Here is a 20668-nt window from a genome sequence, read left to right as displayed (position 1 = left end):
GTTGTCATTAACTGAAAAAACAGTGAACCCATCAGGAAGAAAACATTTGGTTAATTTTAGAAACTTTTTAATATTTTTAGAAAATTTTAACTAAACTGTAATACAAACGCTGACATCACGCCGATATCACAAAAATAAGTAAATATTTTTCGACAAATTCAAGAAAATTTATTAGACATGATTAATTTTGTTCACTTGTTAAAAAAATTTTGTAGTTTGAAGGAAAAAATTAAGTTCAAAATAGCAAGACTTTCTTTAATGACATGCGGAGTTTATATTTTTTCCAGTTTTTTAGTTCATTTAACTCGCTTACGTAAAAAATTATTAGAGTAAAGGGAACGTTCTCCATATATAACAATTCCATGAACTAAAATAAAGTTAAATTGGCTGTTTTGGAAAGTTCAATTTTTTTTTGTGTTGGCGGAGTAAATTTACACGTTAGTCCGGGACTTGGAGTGATTCCAATATTGCACCAATGCTTATACATTAGTTTTCGCTTATAGTCGATACCCATAGTTGCACAACTTTTTTGTAGAATATGTGAAATTCGACACACCCAGAAAAAGTGACCTCTTCTTTAAGTTAAAATGAACTAATTTTGAAGAAAGTTGAACTTCGTATATCGCCAACGACAATTTTATTTGTTTGAAAGATGTGATTTTCGTAGAAATTAGGAAGATTGTATTCTACATATTAGTTAACATTTTTCTATATTAAGATAAACATACGTCTGTGGGACGTATCATTGTTTATCATCATGTGGACAAAATTTGTGAATTTTTGTTTAAAATTATTGTGTATCAAAAAAAGCACATTTTTGTTACTCATTTTCATGAGGAGAGCGAAAAACTATAAAACGCATTCGTCTCTAAGACGTAGATAAGCTGTCATGGGTTAAGAATCAGCATCGACTGGCCTTGAAGTATTAGTTGATTATTTTACTATTTCTAATTTCCATGTAATGTTACCTGTTCTCAACTTCTACCTTCAAGTTTTAATAAGTTTGCTGCCTAACGATTCTGTCTGTGTTATGTACCTATTAATTGTGTTATGTACCTATTAATTGTAACTTCCAAAATGAAGACAAATGAATGGGTTGTTATTCTGCTGGTATTTTGCCACTAATTCAAAACAACATGTATTTTATATTTTTCCAACCAGTGCCGACTATTATTATTTTTTAAATCGCTAGATTTTGTGACACTCCGTATACCCTAACAACACGATTCCAACAGAAAAAAAAAAACAACCCACGCGCAAACCTATGGGACATATCCATTACAGCGATGACAGGTATGGGTTATCTGTAGATAAAAATGTCTTATGTTTCATTAAGTTTTGGAAGGATTGAATAATTCTTAGTACAAGTAAACTAAAATATTTTTCTATGCTAAGTTTTATTCTTATATATGATAAGCTTTCTATAATAAAATAAGTCAGATTTATTATTTTAGGGAATTTTACTTAATTTGAGGAAACCCGTGTTTAGTTCAGTTTTTGTTCATTTTTATAAATGCGTTGTTTTCAGAAAATAAACATTCCTTGTTCAGTTGTAAATTTTTATATCCACACCCAAAGAAAAAAACGTTTGGAAAACGTGTACCGAAAACTTTTTCTTTTGTTAGAGCTTTTTGAATTGCTTCGAAAAGTAGACACTTTTATCACCAAAAAAAAAATGAACCAACAACACAGTCCATCGTTTATATCAAACACTGTTCTTTTCTGACTGTAGGTCTTTAATAAGACACATTTTACAGTTCATAGTAAAAATTGAATATAGTAGAATGTAATGTTGAACATTTTTTCGGAATCTTCCGACCATATCTAGAATATATGTCAAAAAAAAAATCTTTGGTCGAAGCAGGGATCGAACCCACGACCCTTGGCATGCAAGTCGGACGTAGCAACCACTGCTCCACGGTGCCCAATTGTAATGTATTTTTCTGTTAAATAAACTTTGTTTGATCGGCTCGTGGGCGCCGCAAGCTATGCTATATAAATATAACTTATATGAGTAATTTTCTATTGATGACAATAACGGCTACATAGCTCAGTGGATAGTGTGTTGGCTTTCAAATTGCATGGTCCGCGGTTCGATTCTCCGTCCAGGCGAAAGGTAAAAAAAATAAAAATTTATAAAATCGTATAATTTCTTCTACATTGTTTGTATTACAGAAAAAGGTGGTAATAACTAAAAAACTTCGTGGAAGTGAGAAAGATGTGAGGGAAAATGCAATTAGCTAGATTTTTTTTTTTGAGATAGTCTTTATGAAATTGTTTTTACATCCTGGAAAAGAATAAACTTTTATCACAAAAAGTATATACTTTTCTTCCAAATACACTTCCTTTCAACGAAAAGCAAATGAGAAACGAACTTTGTTTGTCTAAAATTTCGTCTGGGAGGAAAGAATTATATTTTTGCGTGCAGTTATTTTGGAGTTCACGCGTATATGTTAGTGATCGTGCATATTTTTATATTCCACTAAATGGGTAGTTTTATATAATTTATAATATTTATTTTTTAAAATTTTAAGACCGCGAGTGTACCAAGAAAGTTTATGATGCATGCGTTTCAATTTAGGTACATAAGATAGCATTAGTTCATTAATTATGCGAACAGAAATATAATAGCATTCAGAAACAGATTTTTAACTAAATATATTCATCCAATCAATACTCAAAATAACCTCAATAATTAACTCAAAGTTAGCTTCACTGAAGTTAAATCCATTATCTAGATTAGTATCTACTTTTGGATAACAATACAACTTAACTTGTAACAAAATTGAGATATGGTGGGAATACGAACAATTGATAGGATGAGCAAATTTATCAATTGAAAATTTCATATTATTAGAGACAAAACAAGATCTAAAAGTTTGCTAAAAATATTATGGTGCCTATTAATTTGACTAAGAGACAAAGACCAAATAATTTAATAAAACTACAGGAAAATGTTCATGGTACTTAATACGAATTGTTTAAGACCGGAAAGATATATAGCCCCAAGAAATAATGGAAGTTGGGCCTTCTTCAAATTTTTTACATAAATATGAATCTGCGATGGTAAATAGGAACGCGTTTTTAAAGTACTAAGAACTAAATAAACCTCGTGGAATTGGGAAATATTTGAGGGAAGATTCAACTAGCTAAAAAAATTGTTTTGAGTTAGTCTTCATGAAATTGTTTACACATCCTGTAAAACAATCAACGTTTATCACGAAGAGTATATACTTCTTATCCAAACAAATTTCCTTAAAGCGAAAAGCAAATGGTAAACGATGGTTGTTTGTCTAAAATTGCGTTTAGGAAGAACGAATTATTTTTTTGCGTTTACAACCGGTTCGGTTTGTGTAATTTAATCGGTTTTGGACACCCTAATAGACATGCATTACATAATTTAATTACGAAAATCAATGAAAAATTTGTTGTTTTAATAAAGAATTAACGAAGAATAGTTAATGATGAAGAATGTTTCGTAAAATTAACGTAGAGAACGTTATCTGAATTTATGTATATAGTACATATATATTTATATTACTTAAATATTAATAGACCCCAATTATCCGATGGATACATTAAAGGAAGCCCCGGAAGAGCAAGTACATCAATTTTCTTCAGTGGAAGCGGGGAGTTGAAATATTCTACTAGGAGCTTGTATATCATCGTTAGTTTTGTGTAGACATCCTGGAATAAAATAAAATAAAAAACAATTTAGTTTTTAGCAAACAAGTTTGTTTTAACGTTTATACTATCTAACAAACTAATCTGTATATACAGTTGTCCCGGTATACTTCGCACACCATCCCTTGAAACAAAGAAGATCACGAATTGTCGTAGATCATGAAAATGTTCGTGACTCACGCTCATGGGGACAACGCGCAGTGGTTCAAAATCGTTTTTTTTTTTTAATAATTCTGCAACTTTTGAACGTATAAAGATATCAACATAGGACCTTCTCGGAAACGCAGTGTTGCGCTGCAATTGCTGCGCATTCATAATTGCAAATTCCGGCAACTCTGCATGCGTCAAATGTTCTAAAATGCAACATTGAAACATATGTTGCGCCTAGTAAAACACACGTAGTATAAATAGCTGATGCAGAGAACGAGTAAGTATTAAAATTTTCAATTATTTTTGTTTTTTTTTTATATATTATGTTTATATTTACTATATATTTTAATAATTTTTTATTGTTGAAGTGGATTCCAAAAGCACATACCCAGCAAAAACTAGGTAACCACATCTCATTACAATTTGCATTACCAGGAGTAAAGCCCTCATTACACATTGCATTACTTTGCGGTGAGTTATAAAGACTAACTTATAATGACAATAATAACTACTTCTCGGTAATTTTCGAATTCATATTCTCACACTTTAATGCATTTGGCTGTTAATGACTTAATAAAATAGAATAAATGATGGTGCCATTAGGTATTCACATAATTAAGCATTTATTCGTTTTGTTTGTTATTGTTGGTTTCTCTTCAATCGTTATTATTGTTTTTGATCTCAGCTTAAAACCATGCATTGACTAAACTACACGTGTAGCTTAACCAATAGAGGAAAAGTATGCTTGTCAAATTTATTTGGGCAAAGCTTTATAGACTGCAAGATTATACTTTTCCTCTGTTGGGTAAGCTACACGCTCACAAAAAATCGCTTCTGTAACATATACTCACAAACATATTTTGCTTCAAGCATATATATTTTTGGGTATTGCCCAAACATTTATATGTTTGATCTCTTCCAATATATAATATGTTTGAAAGCATATTGGTCTAAACAATATATGTTTGGGTAGTCTAAGTTCCAAACATTTTGTATTTTTGCATCCAAATTCAATAATGTTGTCTTCCAAAAAACAATATGTTATTATGTGAACATATAATATGTTTGGAAGCATTTTGCACCCAAAAATATTATATGCTTAAAAAAAATTCTCCAAAACAATATTGTGCTCAAAATTTTATTTATTTATTTATATATTTACAATCATAATGAATTATGAAAATAAACAGGTAATATAGGTGCTAACAACATAGGTTTTCGACCTGAATGCTCAAAATTTTGTTTCTGCCCAATTGTATATTCCCCCACATCTTTCTCACTTCCACGAGATTTTTTAGTTCTTAGCACCTTTTTCTGTAATACAAACATTGTAGAAGAAATTATTCAATTGTATGATTTTTTTTTATTTTAATTTTACCTTTTGCCGGACGGGGATTCGAACAGCGGACCACACAGTTTGTAAGGATCAAAGAAGTAGCTGATCAATTGCCCAAGGAAAAATAAAATGTTAATTTTGTAATAACAAGCAACAACCACCAACTTAATTCAATATCGCTCCCTGTTAAATAGCGCTCCAAGCTACTAAACACATATATGTTTATAGGCTATTTCTAAATTAATATATGTTTGCATCCAAGCATATTATATTTACAAACATTTTATGTCCCAAACATAATATGTTCTAACATATTAACATATATGCCCCAAACATGTTATGCTAGTTTATGAACATTATATGCTTGCACTCAAAAATATTGTGTTTAAAAATTTGTGTTCCAAACATATAATGTTTATAGCCAAACATATGAAAAACAGTCTTTTTCATCCGTGTACACTTGTAGTTTAGTCAATGCATGGTTTTAAGCTGAGATCAAAAACAACAATAATGATTGAAGAGAAACCAACAATAACAAACAAAACGAATGAAGACAGAGGAAGCACGCTCAAAAACAAACCCTGCCAACTACGTTCAAATCGATGATTTCAGTTTGGCAAAGGAAAATAGATATGCTTGCAAATTTGTTTAGGCAGAAGCCGACTACCAACCTTTTTTCGGAAGGTTCAAGTGTAGTTCACTTTGGGTTGAGTGAATTATCCGAATTTATTCTGATAATTTGTTGATAGTTTTGCTGCAAGTAGAGGATGTTGATGAGGAATGTGGTAATTCCAGCTGTACATCCAACCATCTTGCAGTCTATAGAGTTTGCCCAAATAAATTTGACAAACATACTTTTCCTCTGTTGGTTAAGTTACACTTGTAGTTTAGTCAATTCATGGTTTTAAGCTGAGATCATTACCATATTATGTTTTACATAAATGCTTTATTATACCTCATTCACATTACATTTTCAAAATCGACTTCACTAGATTTCAACTGCCATTTGCCTTATTAAAAATTAATTTAAAATCCACCTTTAGTAGGTTTCGAACCTAATGTGGTCTATTAGGTTTATTATAACGTATAAATAACACTTTTATTTCTATTTTATTTTATTTCTGAAATTAATTTGATTGTAACCTTATTTAGACGAATTAATATATTTTTGTTTATTTCTACAATGTTCGTTTCTATGCAAGTAATGTTTATACTACAGCTTTACTCGCCATATTTTGATCCATTGTAATAGGCTAGAGAAGTCAATATTTTCGAGATTTGGTTGCCTGAGGCAATAAGTGGTTATTTTGCAAACTTTGGTATATCTACAAAAAAGTGATTTCATATTAGGTGATTATATGTTTGCTTTAAAAGCACTACTTATTTCATGGCTAAAGGAATGCCTGGGGAGAAGTACTTTCCTCCCAGGACATGTGTATGTAAACGTAATCTGGAGTGATGTCAATTAATAAGTGGTTATTAAATTTTAAATAGACTAACCTATAAGATTACCGGGTAATGAGAGTTTATGCTGGGTATGGACATGGAGGGAGAAAAAAATTGTATTTTGGAGCAAAGTTGTGGAAAATTAAAAAACACAAACCTGATTTCACCTGACAACAAAAGGAAAAGGATTTTCTCTGCTGTTTTGAAACCATAACAAGTTCTTGTAGGGATACAGATGACCATGTAATTTCTTTCTTCAAGCAACAGATGCTTTTTATAGAAAATGCTGAGGGTCATGCCAATTCCTATGTTAAATCGATCACTCATTTGTCGGAAGCTTACACAACCATTTCTCAAAGTGATAAGTAAGCATTCTTCCAAATTATAAATTATCCGGATATTGATTGACGACTTCAAAGTATCCCAAAAGTTTTGGAATTCTATCCTCCAGTAATAATAAATTTCGCTGTTTATACTTTAGATGTCTTTTTTCGGTAAATAACATAGCTTTGACTCATTTGAAGAGTCATATAATTCACAAATAAAATTTATTATATACTTTTCCATTTGTGATGTTTTTGCATTCTAAATTGCAAACAAAATATGCAACAAAAAAGCAGCTGCAACAGCTGATCGGCCGGCAGCAGCTGCGCAACAAAATCAAAGTTGTGCAGCAGTTGTAGCGTAACACTGCGTTTCCAAAAAGGCCCATATACTTTTCTTTGTGTGTTTTCCTCTACGCTTGTACAAATTGTCCCTAATGGGTCCACGGGCTGACCTGTAGGCATTGATCATCTCGGGGGGTGTGCAATTTTGTTTTGGCTTTCAACTCCGCAATTATGAACTGATTTCGATGAGTTTTCTTTGCTGGATAGAATTTGTAAAACACTACTACATGCTAACATCTGAGGAAGTTTTTACTGTCATGAGAGGTAGTATATATCGGTTCAAATTTACATATATAGCCTTCCCATAGTTTTTAAAATATTTCATGAATATTGTATTCAATATTACAACTTGAATACATAACATAAAACTGAATTCCGTGCGACCTAAAACTTGTGCCAACGCATATTCTAACAACTGCAATTTTTCTCGGTAAAAGGCTTAAATTTAAAATTTCATTGATTTTGTCACACGAATATTTTATTTCTTATCAAAACTATGATGATAGAATTTTAATTAGGAATTTAACAGTACAATAACTTCGAACTTCTAAAGACCTTGAACTTTGAATAGCGAAAAAAAATACCTAATCACTGTATTGTTTTTAAGGCTGAAATATTAGCAATAAGAGAGGTGGCGAATTGGCTGAGAAGTAATGTTCCAACAAATGTTGGCATTAATATATACTCAGACAGTCTACCTGCAATAAAATCCTTGGATTCTGTGTTCCTTAACTCGAAAACGGCCATCTACTGCCGCAAATCTCTCAACGAGGGTGTCTGGCCATAGAATCATACCAGGTAACTGCGAAGCGGACGAGTTAGCAAGGCTAGGAACTACCTTACATATTCCAAGGGAACTAGAATCTGTTGGTATGCCTCTGGCTACCTGTAGGCTCTTACTGCGTAAGAAGGATGTTATGATGGCGAATGTCCGATGGAAGAATTGCAAGGGTTGCAACGACACTAAGCAAATATGGCACCACCTAAACTTAAACCGCACACTAGATATGTTATTTTTTCAAGACGTCAGATATCACACCTGATATCTGCTATAACGGGTCGCGGCATGATAGGCGTGTTTGCAAAAACTACTGGCGTGAAAAACTAATGGCTACTGTATGAGCTGTCATGATGCGGAGGAAGAGGAATCAAATAAACACATCTTGTGTGAGTGTCCTGCATTTTGTGTAAGGCGTAAGCGAATTTTAGGAGCATATAGCTTTAGATTACTGACGGACCTGGAAAACGTTAACTTAAGCAGTTTGTTAATGTTTTTGGAGCAATCTGGTTGGTTCAACAGAAGAAAATAATCCAGAAGGTTCAGCGGTTAAAGCTAGAAGTGCCCATATGTAATTGGTACTTTTAGTTAATATTATATCACAATGGGGTAGTCTAAATGAGCCTGAATAAAATCGGGATGCCACTTGAACCTAACAGTACAGTTAATTAAATTGTTCTACTTATTTAATGAATTAATTTTGTGAATTATAACAACATTTTTCTCTATACTTACATCTAAGTTAGGTACCATATTTCTGGAACCCCACATATTTATTTCGAATGGTTCGAAATCGCTTGAAATATTCGAATGGATATCTAATTTTTCCAATTGCGCAGTTACAAATCCGAAAGTAAATGTTGACATAGGCGGCGTTATTTCAAAGTGGTCGATAACGTAGTCGGAAGCGGAATTTTCAACATCTCTGAAAAAAGAAATTTAAAAAAAATGGTACTAAAATGGTCTTTTCAGTATTCACAGAAAAAATATCAACAACATATTTCCAATTAAAAAGTTAATTGAAACTGAAAACTTTTTAATTGAAAATTTTTAAGTAAAAAAAAAACAAGTAAGTAAAGTCTAAAGTCGGGCGGGACCAACTATATTGTACCCCGAAAGGTTTGATAACATCATAACTCATTAAAATTTGATGGAAGCTATATAAAGTTATTTATTTGCGTATGGAAATATTTAAATATGAACCGCTTTGGAAAACATTTTTTTATAGTTCTACAAAATCAATAGACTTTAAATATAAACCGACTAAAACACAGTGCACGCTCATAAAATATTGCTTCTGTAACATATACTCCCAAACATATTTTGCTTCAAGAATATACATTTTTGGCTATTGCCCAAAAATTTATATGTTTGATCTCTTCCAATATATAATAGGTTTGAAAGCATATTGGTCTAAACAATATATGTTTGGTTAGTCTAAGTTCCAAACATTTTGTATTTTTGCATCCAAATTCAATAATGTTGTCTTCCAAAAAACAATATGTTATTATGTGAACATATAATATGTTTGGAAGCATTTTGCACCCAAAAATATTATATGCTTAAAAAAAATTCTCCCAACCAATATTGTGCTCAAAATTTTATTTATTTATATATTTACAATCATAACGAATTATGAAAATAAACAGGTAATATAGGTGCTAACAACATAGGTTTTCGACCTGAATGCTCAAAATTTTGTTTCTGCCCAATTGTATATTCCCCCACATCTTTCTCACTTCCACGAGATTTTTTAGTTCTTAGCACCTTTTTCTGTAATACAAACATTGTAGAAGAAATTATTCAATTGTATGATTTTTTAATTTAATTTTACCTTTTGCCGGACGGGGATTCGAACAGCGGACCACACAGTTTGTAAGGAACAAAGAAGTAGCTGATCAATTGCCCAAGGAAAAATAAAATGTTAATTTTGTAATAACAAGCAACAACCACCAACTTAATTCAATATCGCTCCCTGTTAAAAAGCGCTCCAAGCTACTAAACACATATATGTTTATAGGCTATTTCTAAATTAATATATGTTTGCATCCAAGCATATTATATTTACAAACATTTTATGTCCCAAACATAATATGTTCTAACATATTAACATATATGTCCCAAACATGTTATGCTAGTTTATGAACATTATATGCTTGCACTCGAAAATATTGTGTTTAAAAATTTGTGTTCCAAACATATAATGTGTATAGCCAAACATATGAGAAACAGTCTTTTTCATCCGTGTGGGGAGCAAAACAGAATGCATGTTTTCACTTTTTGCAATCGTTATTAAGGGACGTTGATGACTGGAAATAAGTTAAATGGTCAGATGGAACAAAAATAAACCGTTTTTAATCTAATGCAATAGAACATTACTGGTAACGACCTCTGAACATTACTGGTAATGACCTGGAAATGACAAAGTCTCCAGAAACACCACATCACACAAATCGTAAATCATAGGTATGGGGATGGTGACACACTTTGCCGTTGCTTAGTGATAAGGAATCATGACAAAAGGAGGCTACCTTGATATTGTGATCACAATGGACTGAATAGTCTAAATGAGCCTGAAACTTAATCGGGCTGCCACTTTAACCTAACCTTAACCTTGATATTGTGCAATCAAATTTGCCTGAGTTTGTGGAGGTTTGCCCCTACCTTGAGGATAAAGTTGTTTTTCAAAAAGACATAATTCAAATTACGGAAATCACGGTAAGTGTATTCGATGTGATCTCTTTGAAGGTCAAGTTTATAAGACAGGAAAATAAGGTCGTGCTTCGAGAAAAAAGGATCCAATCGTATATAAGGAGATCAGACAAATTATTGACAAAGAACAAATACAGAAGAGTGTTATAAGAGGATGAAAAATGTGTTGGACTCGTATTATTAGTTGTATATAAACCAATAGCTAACATATTATCTGTAAATGTGGAATTAATTAGAATATTCGAATTAAAAACTCCTATCATACCTGAAAACGGAATATCCCCCTAAATTTATTAATCCTTTGGGAATTGAGAAGCTTAACCAAGTGTCTGAGACGTCAGTACACGTATCCTCAAATATGTATTTGAATTCGTGTATCTTATTCGCAACTCTGCGCGTCAATGTGACAGATTGATATACCGTTCGTTCCTTTAGATAGAATCCTTACTAAGTATTTAGTTATGTCTCTGGAACCTCCATTAGTTCTATCCGAACCTCCATTAGTTCAATACGAACCTCCATTAGTTCTATCGTACGATTGCCACAATGGGAAGTTCATCAGCAGCGCATTCATAGGAATTAAGTTTAATCCAGAAAATCATAATAACATTGAATCACAATACGATAATAACATTGAATCACAATACGAACTTATATGACCTAGTAAATTATAACAAATATAAATTATATAAAGTTATTGGCAAAAAATAATAGAAACAACTGAGAAGAGTAATATTTATATATTTTTTCCAAATCAGACAGATTAACGGAAGAAGTAAAATCATCCAAGACTTTGGAATAAAATATACATTTAGGTTCATTGCTGTCAGTTGGTTTGATGTACACGAGTCCTCGAAATGGATATGCAGCTTTTACAAGTCCTTTTTTCTTCAGTCGTATGGCGTCTTGCAGAAGCTGGTAGTTTGTGTTGTATTTGGAATTTGAGTTAAACACAATATTATTGAGTATCAATTGCTGATTGTTGGTTTTTTAATAAGTTGCTACTGATTTGAGCCAAAAGTTCTTGTCGAATTTAAAATTTTAGTGTTATTGCGATTATGAAGGCGGTGTATTGATTTTATTTGTGGAGGTTTTATGCTCATTGAGGTGCAAATTCTAACAAATATGTCATTCTGAACTCTCTCTTTTTTTAAGGAATGCCGTTAATACTGTTACGAATTTGATATTTCTAGATTTAAGTTTATTCAAATTGGTATCCGTTAATTTAAAATTTCAAATTGTAACGGTCAAATTACGTCATCACTTGTCAAAATCATTTCTTTATTTTCTGGTACTTTTCTAAACATCTTTTGTGTTCTTAGTTTCCCAATCGTTCATTGTAAAGTAACCCCTTTTGTTTTGTTATCTTCATTTCTTATTGTTATAGTTGTAGTAATATGACCATAATCATCTATGCATATAGTAGAATGTTCCAGATGATTGTAGACAAGACAATGAGCATAAGCCGATAAATATGTGCGATATCGGCCGTGCGACATCTACCAGGTAGTAGTAGAATAGTCTAGAATGTTGTAGGCCAGACAACCGAGAATTTTCGATATCGTTATACAGTACTATAAAAGAGCTGACACAGGGAGCTGTGAAGTCAGTCGTAAGCTAAAGTTTATACAGTACACATCGTAGAGCAAATAAGTGAAACCTATCAGTTAAACAAATAAATTGTAGATTGTCGTTATTTGAAAAGAACTGTAATTTAATTATCGGGTTATTAAACATGCATCAATATAAAAACGTAACAATACGAAATTCACAGGCCACCTGAGAGTTTTCTTGTCTTAATAGGGCATATCCGATTTTAAAAGGTTTATTTCATCGTCCTCCTTTTCTAAATTTGAAATACGTTATTTTAAATTATTTACATCCGTAGTCAGTTCAGCCAATGTTTTGTCGAAATTATTCATCAATCGTTCTTCGGTCTCTTTTAACATCAGTAGTGGGATTCTGTATTTCTTCACGATAATCGCATTGTTAAGATTGTCTACGAAAAAACTTGTTTGCACTAACGTTTGGATCATTCTGCAAGTAATCTTTAGCAACGGTTGTTTAAGCTGCGTTGCGCTTGGAAACCCTTCTACGAAAAACGGTGTTCGCTACTTTTTTTTGTTTATTTCAACTTTATTAGTAACATAGCCTCATAGAGGCCCTAGTCGTTACAAAATATATTATTGGTTAAACTTCAAATATTTCTTAAAAACTAATAATAATAATTAAAAATCAAATAAATATGATATATATAAGGTATCTCTATATCCTACTGACAAATCAATTTTACGTTAAAAAATATAATGAGACCGTTAATGTAAACTACTAAATTTCTAAAAGTAAAAATAATAACAATAATAAAAATACAAACAAAAATTTTGATTACATGACACTAAATTATTAAACTAATAAAAAATTTAAAGAAAAAACAATAAATTTATTAATAAAACTAAAAATATATTGGGCATAAATGTTTGTATGAGAACACAAATTTAAGATATTTAGATTTTCGCTGTCATTTTTTTCTGTATGATATATGAAATTAAGAAGTATATAAAAATAAAATGAATTCATGATAAAAGTTCTTTAACACTAGGATAGACTACTTGGTCTGGCCAGACCAAATTTGACTTTGAGCGCTTAGTGATCGAAAGCTTATCGCCTATCCTAGGGTTAAATAAATATGTAGTTCATTTCAGAAGTAACGATAAATTATACTTATGTATTAATAGCACTAGTGTAATTATTAATTTTCATAGGGAATATTGTCATAAAAATAACGGCAGTCTGCTGGTAGCACTTTGTTTTAGAAATTGCTAGTCTGTTCAGGTGCAATTGGGAAGGTTCGACTACTGTGAATTGTTTTGTAGTTCTTTGAGGTAGCTGCGCATAATCTTCATTTATAGCAGTTTATTCCAGTTTGTTCGCCTGCCAATGCACGTATCATATTGACAGTAGGGTCTCCTGTTTTCCGCCCTAAAAATATATTAAGCAATAAAGTTTTGGAAAATTTGTTGTAAATTAACACTATACCTTACCTGGTCTTATAGATGAATATCTCATTGGAATAGACTCGTAATCAAGGAAATATTTGTAATTTAAGTGGTGAACTTGTAGAGGCATAGGACTTTTCCGGGCAAGTCTTATTGATTCTACTAGTTGAAATGGCAAATTTATTTGTTTGTTTTAGATTCGTCTCTCAATAAGAGAATGATGGAATCACATTCCATTTGCGTGTGACCTACTACCAAGTATTTGTGTTCTATGGTAATGTCTTTTTCTACACATAAAGAGAGTAGTGCATTCGAAAGGACAACATTTCGGTTTGGATAAGAACAACCATCTGAGTAGATAACTAAGTGTATGGTGAATGTAAGGATGTTTCAAAAGTTCGGGTTTTAAAACAATTGTGTTAATCGTTGATGAGACAAGACTTCCTTCGGTTTCATCCCAAACGTAATTATCAGACTCGTGACTTATAACATTGTATATAGTGAAGTTGCGCACTTGTAGTTTCATCTTGTAATAAGAGGAGCTCCTGTGGTATAAGTTTGACTGCTTCCATATCTATGCATAATAGTAGGCATAAATCTGGTTTGGGGTCGATATCATTTTGCTTCTGTTTTCGCATCTTTTCTATTTCATAAAAAACTGGAAATGATGCTCGAGTAATATCACTACTTATATGTTCTTCGCATGATTGAGAATAAAGTTCATAAATCTCTCTGTATGTTTTCAAATCTGCTTAAAATATATTTTTGTGGTATATTTGCGATACGATACGATAGTGCGACTCCAACTTCGGTAAATCTTCTAACCATTTTTGTAAGTAGCCACATTTTTTTATGGTGTACTCTTTGTTTATTCAGAATTTTGCGTTTTTTTTTTACTTTTTTGGGCAATGTAAACCACTGGATTGGGTCCAACAACGTACCTTTTTCTGTGATAAGCCCAAAGTTGATAGAAACATTTGTTTACAGACTTGTATTCGATTTGTATTTTGCTTTAGAAAGTAATTTTTAGTATTGGAGCGTTTGAAGTTTTCATATATTTTTTTTTTTTTTCATCCCACGACATTTTCCAGAACGAGTCAAAAAATTCTTTACGCGTATCTTCCTTAAAATGGGAGCAGCTTCTTTCTATTGGAACTTTTCTCACAGAACTTTGACTTACACGAATTTTTAATTTTTCTGGCCTTCCTCTCGTTTATATTTCCTTTGGATAAACCTTGATATTTCTTTCCTGTCATACGTATTTGCTGGTTATCAACTCTCCAATTTTTTGTGGTATTACTCCCATTTTGGTTGCGTCACTTCATAAATTATTTCCGACATATTTTCGCTATCCGAATTCATTTTAAAGATATGAAATCTATTTTCTGAAAGCTTGAACAATTCAATTATACTTTAAACCTGAGAAAACACTGTTCACTAAAACTATAATTGGGTTTACTGTGTTATCATCCACAAAGCAAAACGATGTAACGGGACAAATCACATATTTGTCTTATGTGTAATTAGGGCGCTTTGCATTTATCAAAATGAACACTTTGTAGTAAGGGCCTTTTGTATTTCGTAAATAAAATAACAGTTTTTAACCGTAGGACTCTGTAATTCTGTATGAACATGTAATTTGAATAAAAACATTATATTCAATAAACAAAAAACATTTTGATATTTTTGTTAGTTAGGGCCGTTTGCATTTCAGCTAACGATATTCTATGAACAAATTTGTTGAGGTTCACCAGATTTAACATACAAATAAAGTTGTTAATATTTATTTGCGGTTATTTTGTGTGTGTATAAAGTATTCAATAAATCATAGAATATAATAAAATTTATATACTAATATCATTCTCATTACAAAATAATTTATAAATATACTTACTGCATCTCAGTCCAAAGCAATTGTGTATTGAATAACGTTACAAAATCCTTTGGTCTTGCAATAGAAACCTCGAATGGAACCTATGAGATAAAAATAATGGTGTAAAAAAATGTATATTCGAAACAACAATTTTATATGTAAGCGAGTAATCTTCAAAAATCAATCTGAAATATTTGCGGAAATATATAGAAATGTTTGAATACAGTATACCCCTCTATTTAGTCCCATCAGGTGTGTTTCGCTACACCATTCACTCAAAGTTGACCAACATTTTTAGCAAAATCCTTACAAAACATAAATAGAAAATGTTGACATAACCCTTATACTCGGGAGCCACCGTGGTGCAATGGTTAGCATGCCCGCCTTGCACACACAAGGTCGTGGGTTCGATTCCTGCATCGACCGAACACCAAAAAGTTTTTCAGCGGTTTTTTCCCACCTCAGTACTGCTGGTGACATTTCTGAGGGTTTAAAAGCTTCTCTAAGTGGTTTCACTGCAATGTGGAATGCCGTTCGGACTCGGCTATAAAAAGGAGATCTCTTGTAATTGAGCTTAACATGGAATCGGGCAGCACTCAGTGATAAGTGAGAAGTTCACCAATGTGGTATCACAATGGACTGAATAGTCTAAGTGAGCCTGATACATCGGGCTGCCACCTAACCTAATCAAGCCATTTGAGCGTCGAAAGAGGTGCCATTTGAGTAAGGGGGTGAAACTATTGATTTATCGACAAATCATTAGGACAATCATCGCCAACGCATTTCCAATTTGGTATGGAATTTCTTCCCACCAATTGGAATTGCTCAAGGTATGGGAGAGGAAGATTTTAGCTTCTTGTGTAGGTTTAGGGCCTGTTGGAGAAGAAGATGGAGTATGGCGGAGATCTTCTAGCCAATCTATCTACGACTCTGCAGGAATTGATAAGATTGATGTATTTCTGATTAGAAATGCATTAAATTTCCTTGATGGGGCATCTTTTGTAGATAATCCGTTAGTCAGGGGTTGCTTGGTACAGAACATCAGTCCGATATGTTTATTACAGTTACATAGATGAGAGGCTCGTTTTCTATCACAGACGCTATGGTACGCTAGACGTGGACGACACTGTTTACAGTTTAGCACAATAGTAGCTTTAGGGATATTATAAATATTTTTTGAATTTTTAGTTTTAAGTGAAATAATAATAATGTTATGGCCCCTGTTTTTAGTAGTCATTTTTCAGGGATATTATGTTTAATGTAGAAAATTTGATAAGTAACTAGCATAAATAATAAGTTTAAGCCGCTAAATATAAGACACTATATACGCTAAATATAAGACACTATATATGTATTTATGTAGTTGAAAAATGTAGTTGTAAGGTTTCAGCTGTATTAGTTGACCAATAAAACCTAAATTTGAAAACTGAAACTGAAACATTTTTTCACAATATGTCAGTGCACTGAATGTTACCTGATAATTGAAGACTCCAAAATGAAGACGACTGAAAGGATTGTTATTCTGTTGGTGTTTTCTTTCTTTATACACCATCACGAACATTGATAGATTTATTGTTTGTTATTTATGTTTAATAATTTTCAAAAAACCAAAATTTTCTCACTAATTTAAAATAACAAATACTTTATAATTTTATTTGTTATTTATTATATTATTTTACCATATAATTTGTTAACAGTCTCTCCGTACCAGTCTACCATAACAACACGATCGCAACTAAAAAACAACTCACGCGAAAACATATCGATTACATAACATAGATGACAGGTATCGATTACAGGTAGATAAAAGAAATATAGGAAAATTTCTTATATTCTACAAGTGTGTTTTCTTAAGTTTTGAGAGGATTGAATACTTCTTAGTACGAATGAACTAAAATATTTTTCTATGCCAAGTGTTATTCGTATTGTTACGCATATGATATTTCTAGATTTAAGTGTACTTAAATTAATTTCCGTTAATTTAAAATTTTATTTTCTAGTACTTTCCTAAACATCTTTCTCAATTGCTCATTGTAAAGTAACCCCTTTTGCTTTGTTATCTTCATTTGTTGTTATTGTTGTAGTAATATGAGCATAACCATCAGAAGCGATCAAGTGATTGTTCTAGATAGTTGTAGACAATACTATGAGCATAATCTGATGTGCGACATCTGCCGGCTACTTGTAGAATATTCTAGATGGTTGTAGTCAAGATAATGAGCATAAGCCGATAAATATGTACGATATTGACAGATAAAGATGTCCCATGTCTGCTTATCGATTAATCTAGATGGTTGTAGGCCAGGGAGCGGATGGAGCTGTCATGTCAGTCGTAAACTAAAATTCATACTGTACACATCGTAGAGCAAATAAGTGAAACCTATCAGTTAAACAAATAAATTGTAGATGGTCGTTATTTGATAAGAACGGTGTTTTAATTATCGGGTCATTAAATACGCCTCAATATAAAAACGTAACAATTGGCATCGGAAGTGAAATAACGAAAAAAATCTACAATGAAGTTTAATCAGCTTCGAGTGGAAGACTTGAAGAAGGAATTGAGCAAAATTAAGTTGCCGACTACAGGAAATAAGGCTGAATTACAAAAGCGACTACTGGAGGAGTTCGAGCGGCGCAGTATTGATATCGAAGCACATGAGTTTGATTATAAGGAAGATCTTGACGAATCAGTAGTAGCCAGCGCCTTGGAAACTCCATCGGTAGCTTCAAGTATAGTGGATTACACATCATTGCTCAATGTTTTGAGCAGATTGATGGAAGAGAATTCCAGAAAACTTATTGAAGAAAATTCTTTAAAAATGGAAGAGAATTCTAGAAGATTTATGGAAGAGAATTCTAGAAAAATTATTGAGGAAAACTCCAGAAAGATGGACGAAAATTCTAGAAATCTAAATGAGAATCTTCAACAAATTGCTGAAGGCATGGAGAAATGTGAGAAAATTCTTTCTATGGATGAGAAAATTGTGGTTCATGATGAAGGATCTACACATCAAAAAAAAAAAAAAAAAAATGTCAGAGCTGGATATTAAAGGTGGTCTAGTGCGAGTTATCGAGGACTCGAAAACCAAACCTCCTGTTTTCGACGGCTCAACTTCATTTGATGTATTCAAATTCCAATACGAAATGGTTGCTTCTAGAAATTTGTGGAATGATAATGACAAACTAATTGAACTTCTATTGGCATTAAAGGGCAATGCCTCCGATGTGATACAAATCATTCCTGCTGCCTTTAGAAATAATTATAATAAAGTAATAGCGGCACTTCGACGTAAGTACGGCGGAGAACATAAGCCAGACATCTTCAGAATGGAATTAGAGGAAAAGTCCAGAAATCAAATGAGACTCTTCAAGACATTGCAACAGAAGTTGAGCGGTTGGTGCTTTTGACATATCCAGGAGAAAGCCATACACTTGTGGACCGCATCAAGATTGAGACCTTTGTGAATGGAATTAGAGACCCAGATATAAAATGCGCAACATATTCGTCACAAAAGGCAATTTTCGCAGAAACAAACCCAGAATGAAATGTTTTAAACACGACGCAAGCGGTCAAGATCAACATCCCCATCAGGCAATCACCACAAAATGGTGATCTCACAGTCAAGTGGGTAACCTTTACACTAAATCGAGCTAGTTCAGCGGGACAAGAGCTGGCTCCCACAGGTGATGGCCCCACAATCGCTATAGGAATAGTTCAACAGAAAAATAACAATTTGACTATTGCGGGTGGTATTAATGGCGACAAGCGAACTTTGACATTGGATACTGGTGCATTAAAATCTATCATTAGATCCGATTTAGTAAAAGGAAAAGTTACACCACTAATTGGAGTCAGGCTACGCACGGCTACAGGTGAACCCGCAACCGTATATGGAAAGGTCGTCATAAAGTTAACTATTGCTAACAAATCCATTAGTTATAAGTTCATTGTGGCAGATATCGTAGACGAGGTCATAATTGGAGCAGATTTTATGATGGCATTTGGTCTCAACCTGGATATGAAGCGTAGTGTAATGACCTTGTGCGATATCGAAATACCGGTAAACGGGGGTGAGTGAGAATACACCTGTCACATGCTTGACAACGAGCCAGCCAGAGTCAATACCACCAAATGCCGAAGCAATTATATGGGTTTCTATGAATGGAACTGTGGGTTGTTGAACCAGCAGAAAACAAAAACAACAAATTCCCTTGCAACAACAAATGAAGAGGGACTTATTCCAGTTCGAATTTTGCATTTATCTGATCATCAAGAGCATATTGGAAAATTTTCTGACATTGGCAAATGTACTCCTGCCGAAGCAATAGTCAACTTGGAAAGTAAATCGCCAAAGAAACATAATGAAGCGAAGAAACATCTGGAAGGTTATGTCGAAGCTTGAACACGTCATCTATCATCCTCCGAGAAAAATAAAGCGAAGCAATTGTTATGGAAAAATGCCTCAGCCTTTGCCATTGAGAAGAAAAATCAAGGAAGAACATCTGTGGTGAAGCATGAAATAAATACCACAGAAGAAAAACAAGCGCCACGAACTGTTTTATGGATCTAGCAAAACGAGATGAGGTTCCTTAACGAACTTTTGTTAAGGAAATGGCGGAAAGTGTTGTGATCGAGCCATCATCAAGTCCGATGGACGGAGCGGGTATTAAAGGAGTTGCATTGATATACCCCGACGATAGCATAGTTATGGACAAAACATTTGACGAGCACCTTGAATCTATCTATCAGCTGTCTACGACTTAACGCAAAGAAGTGTTCCCTTTTCCAGCGGGAAGTTAAATACTTGGGTCATCATGTGACAGCAGAGGGCATATCCACCGATGAAGACAAAATCGAGACTGTAAGAGATTGGCCACATCCACGGAATCTCCACGAGTTGCGCAGCTTCCTTGGTTCATACACATAATACAGGCGATTCGTACCAAACTTCGCCAGCATCGCCTACATAAATTAACCCAAAAACGTATGAAGTTCCAGTGGAACAAGGAACAGGAGGTGCCATT

General features: G+C 33.0%; 1 protein-coding gene and 1 pseudogene across 2 annotated transcripts in view; both read right to left on the bottom strand.

Annotated features, from left to right (window-relative positions):
* The window catches only part of LOC142221348 (aminopeptidase N), a 221187-nt gene that overhangs the window by 42610 nt on the left and 157909 nt on the right, over positions 1-20668 (bottom strand). For both annotated transcript variants that reach the window (XM_075291056.1, XM_075291058.1), the window contains exons 5-7: positions 15665-15744; positions 8798-8987; positions 3542-3687 (exon numbers count right to left, since the gene is read on the bottom strand). In XM_075291056.1, the coding sequence (XP_075147171.1) occupies positions 3542-3687; positions 8798-8987; positions 15665-15744 (416 nt within the window). The remainder of the gene's footprint in view (positions 1-3541; positions 3688-8797; positions 8988-15664; positions 15745-20668) is intronic.
* Positions 13524-14408, bottom strand: LOC142219846 (uncharacterized; annotated as a pseudogene).

This window comes from Haematobia irritans, chromosome 1 (genome assembly GCF_050003625.1).
Source record: "Haematobia irritans isolate KBUSLIRL chromosome 1, ASM5000362v1, whole genome shotgun sequence".
NCBI lineage: Eukaryota > Metazoa > Arthropoda > Insecta > Diptera > Muscidae > Haematobia > Haematobia irritans.
The sequence above is the reverse complement of the archived record's forward strand: the minus strand, read 5'-3'. Positions and strand labels throughout refer to the sequence as shown.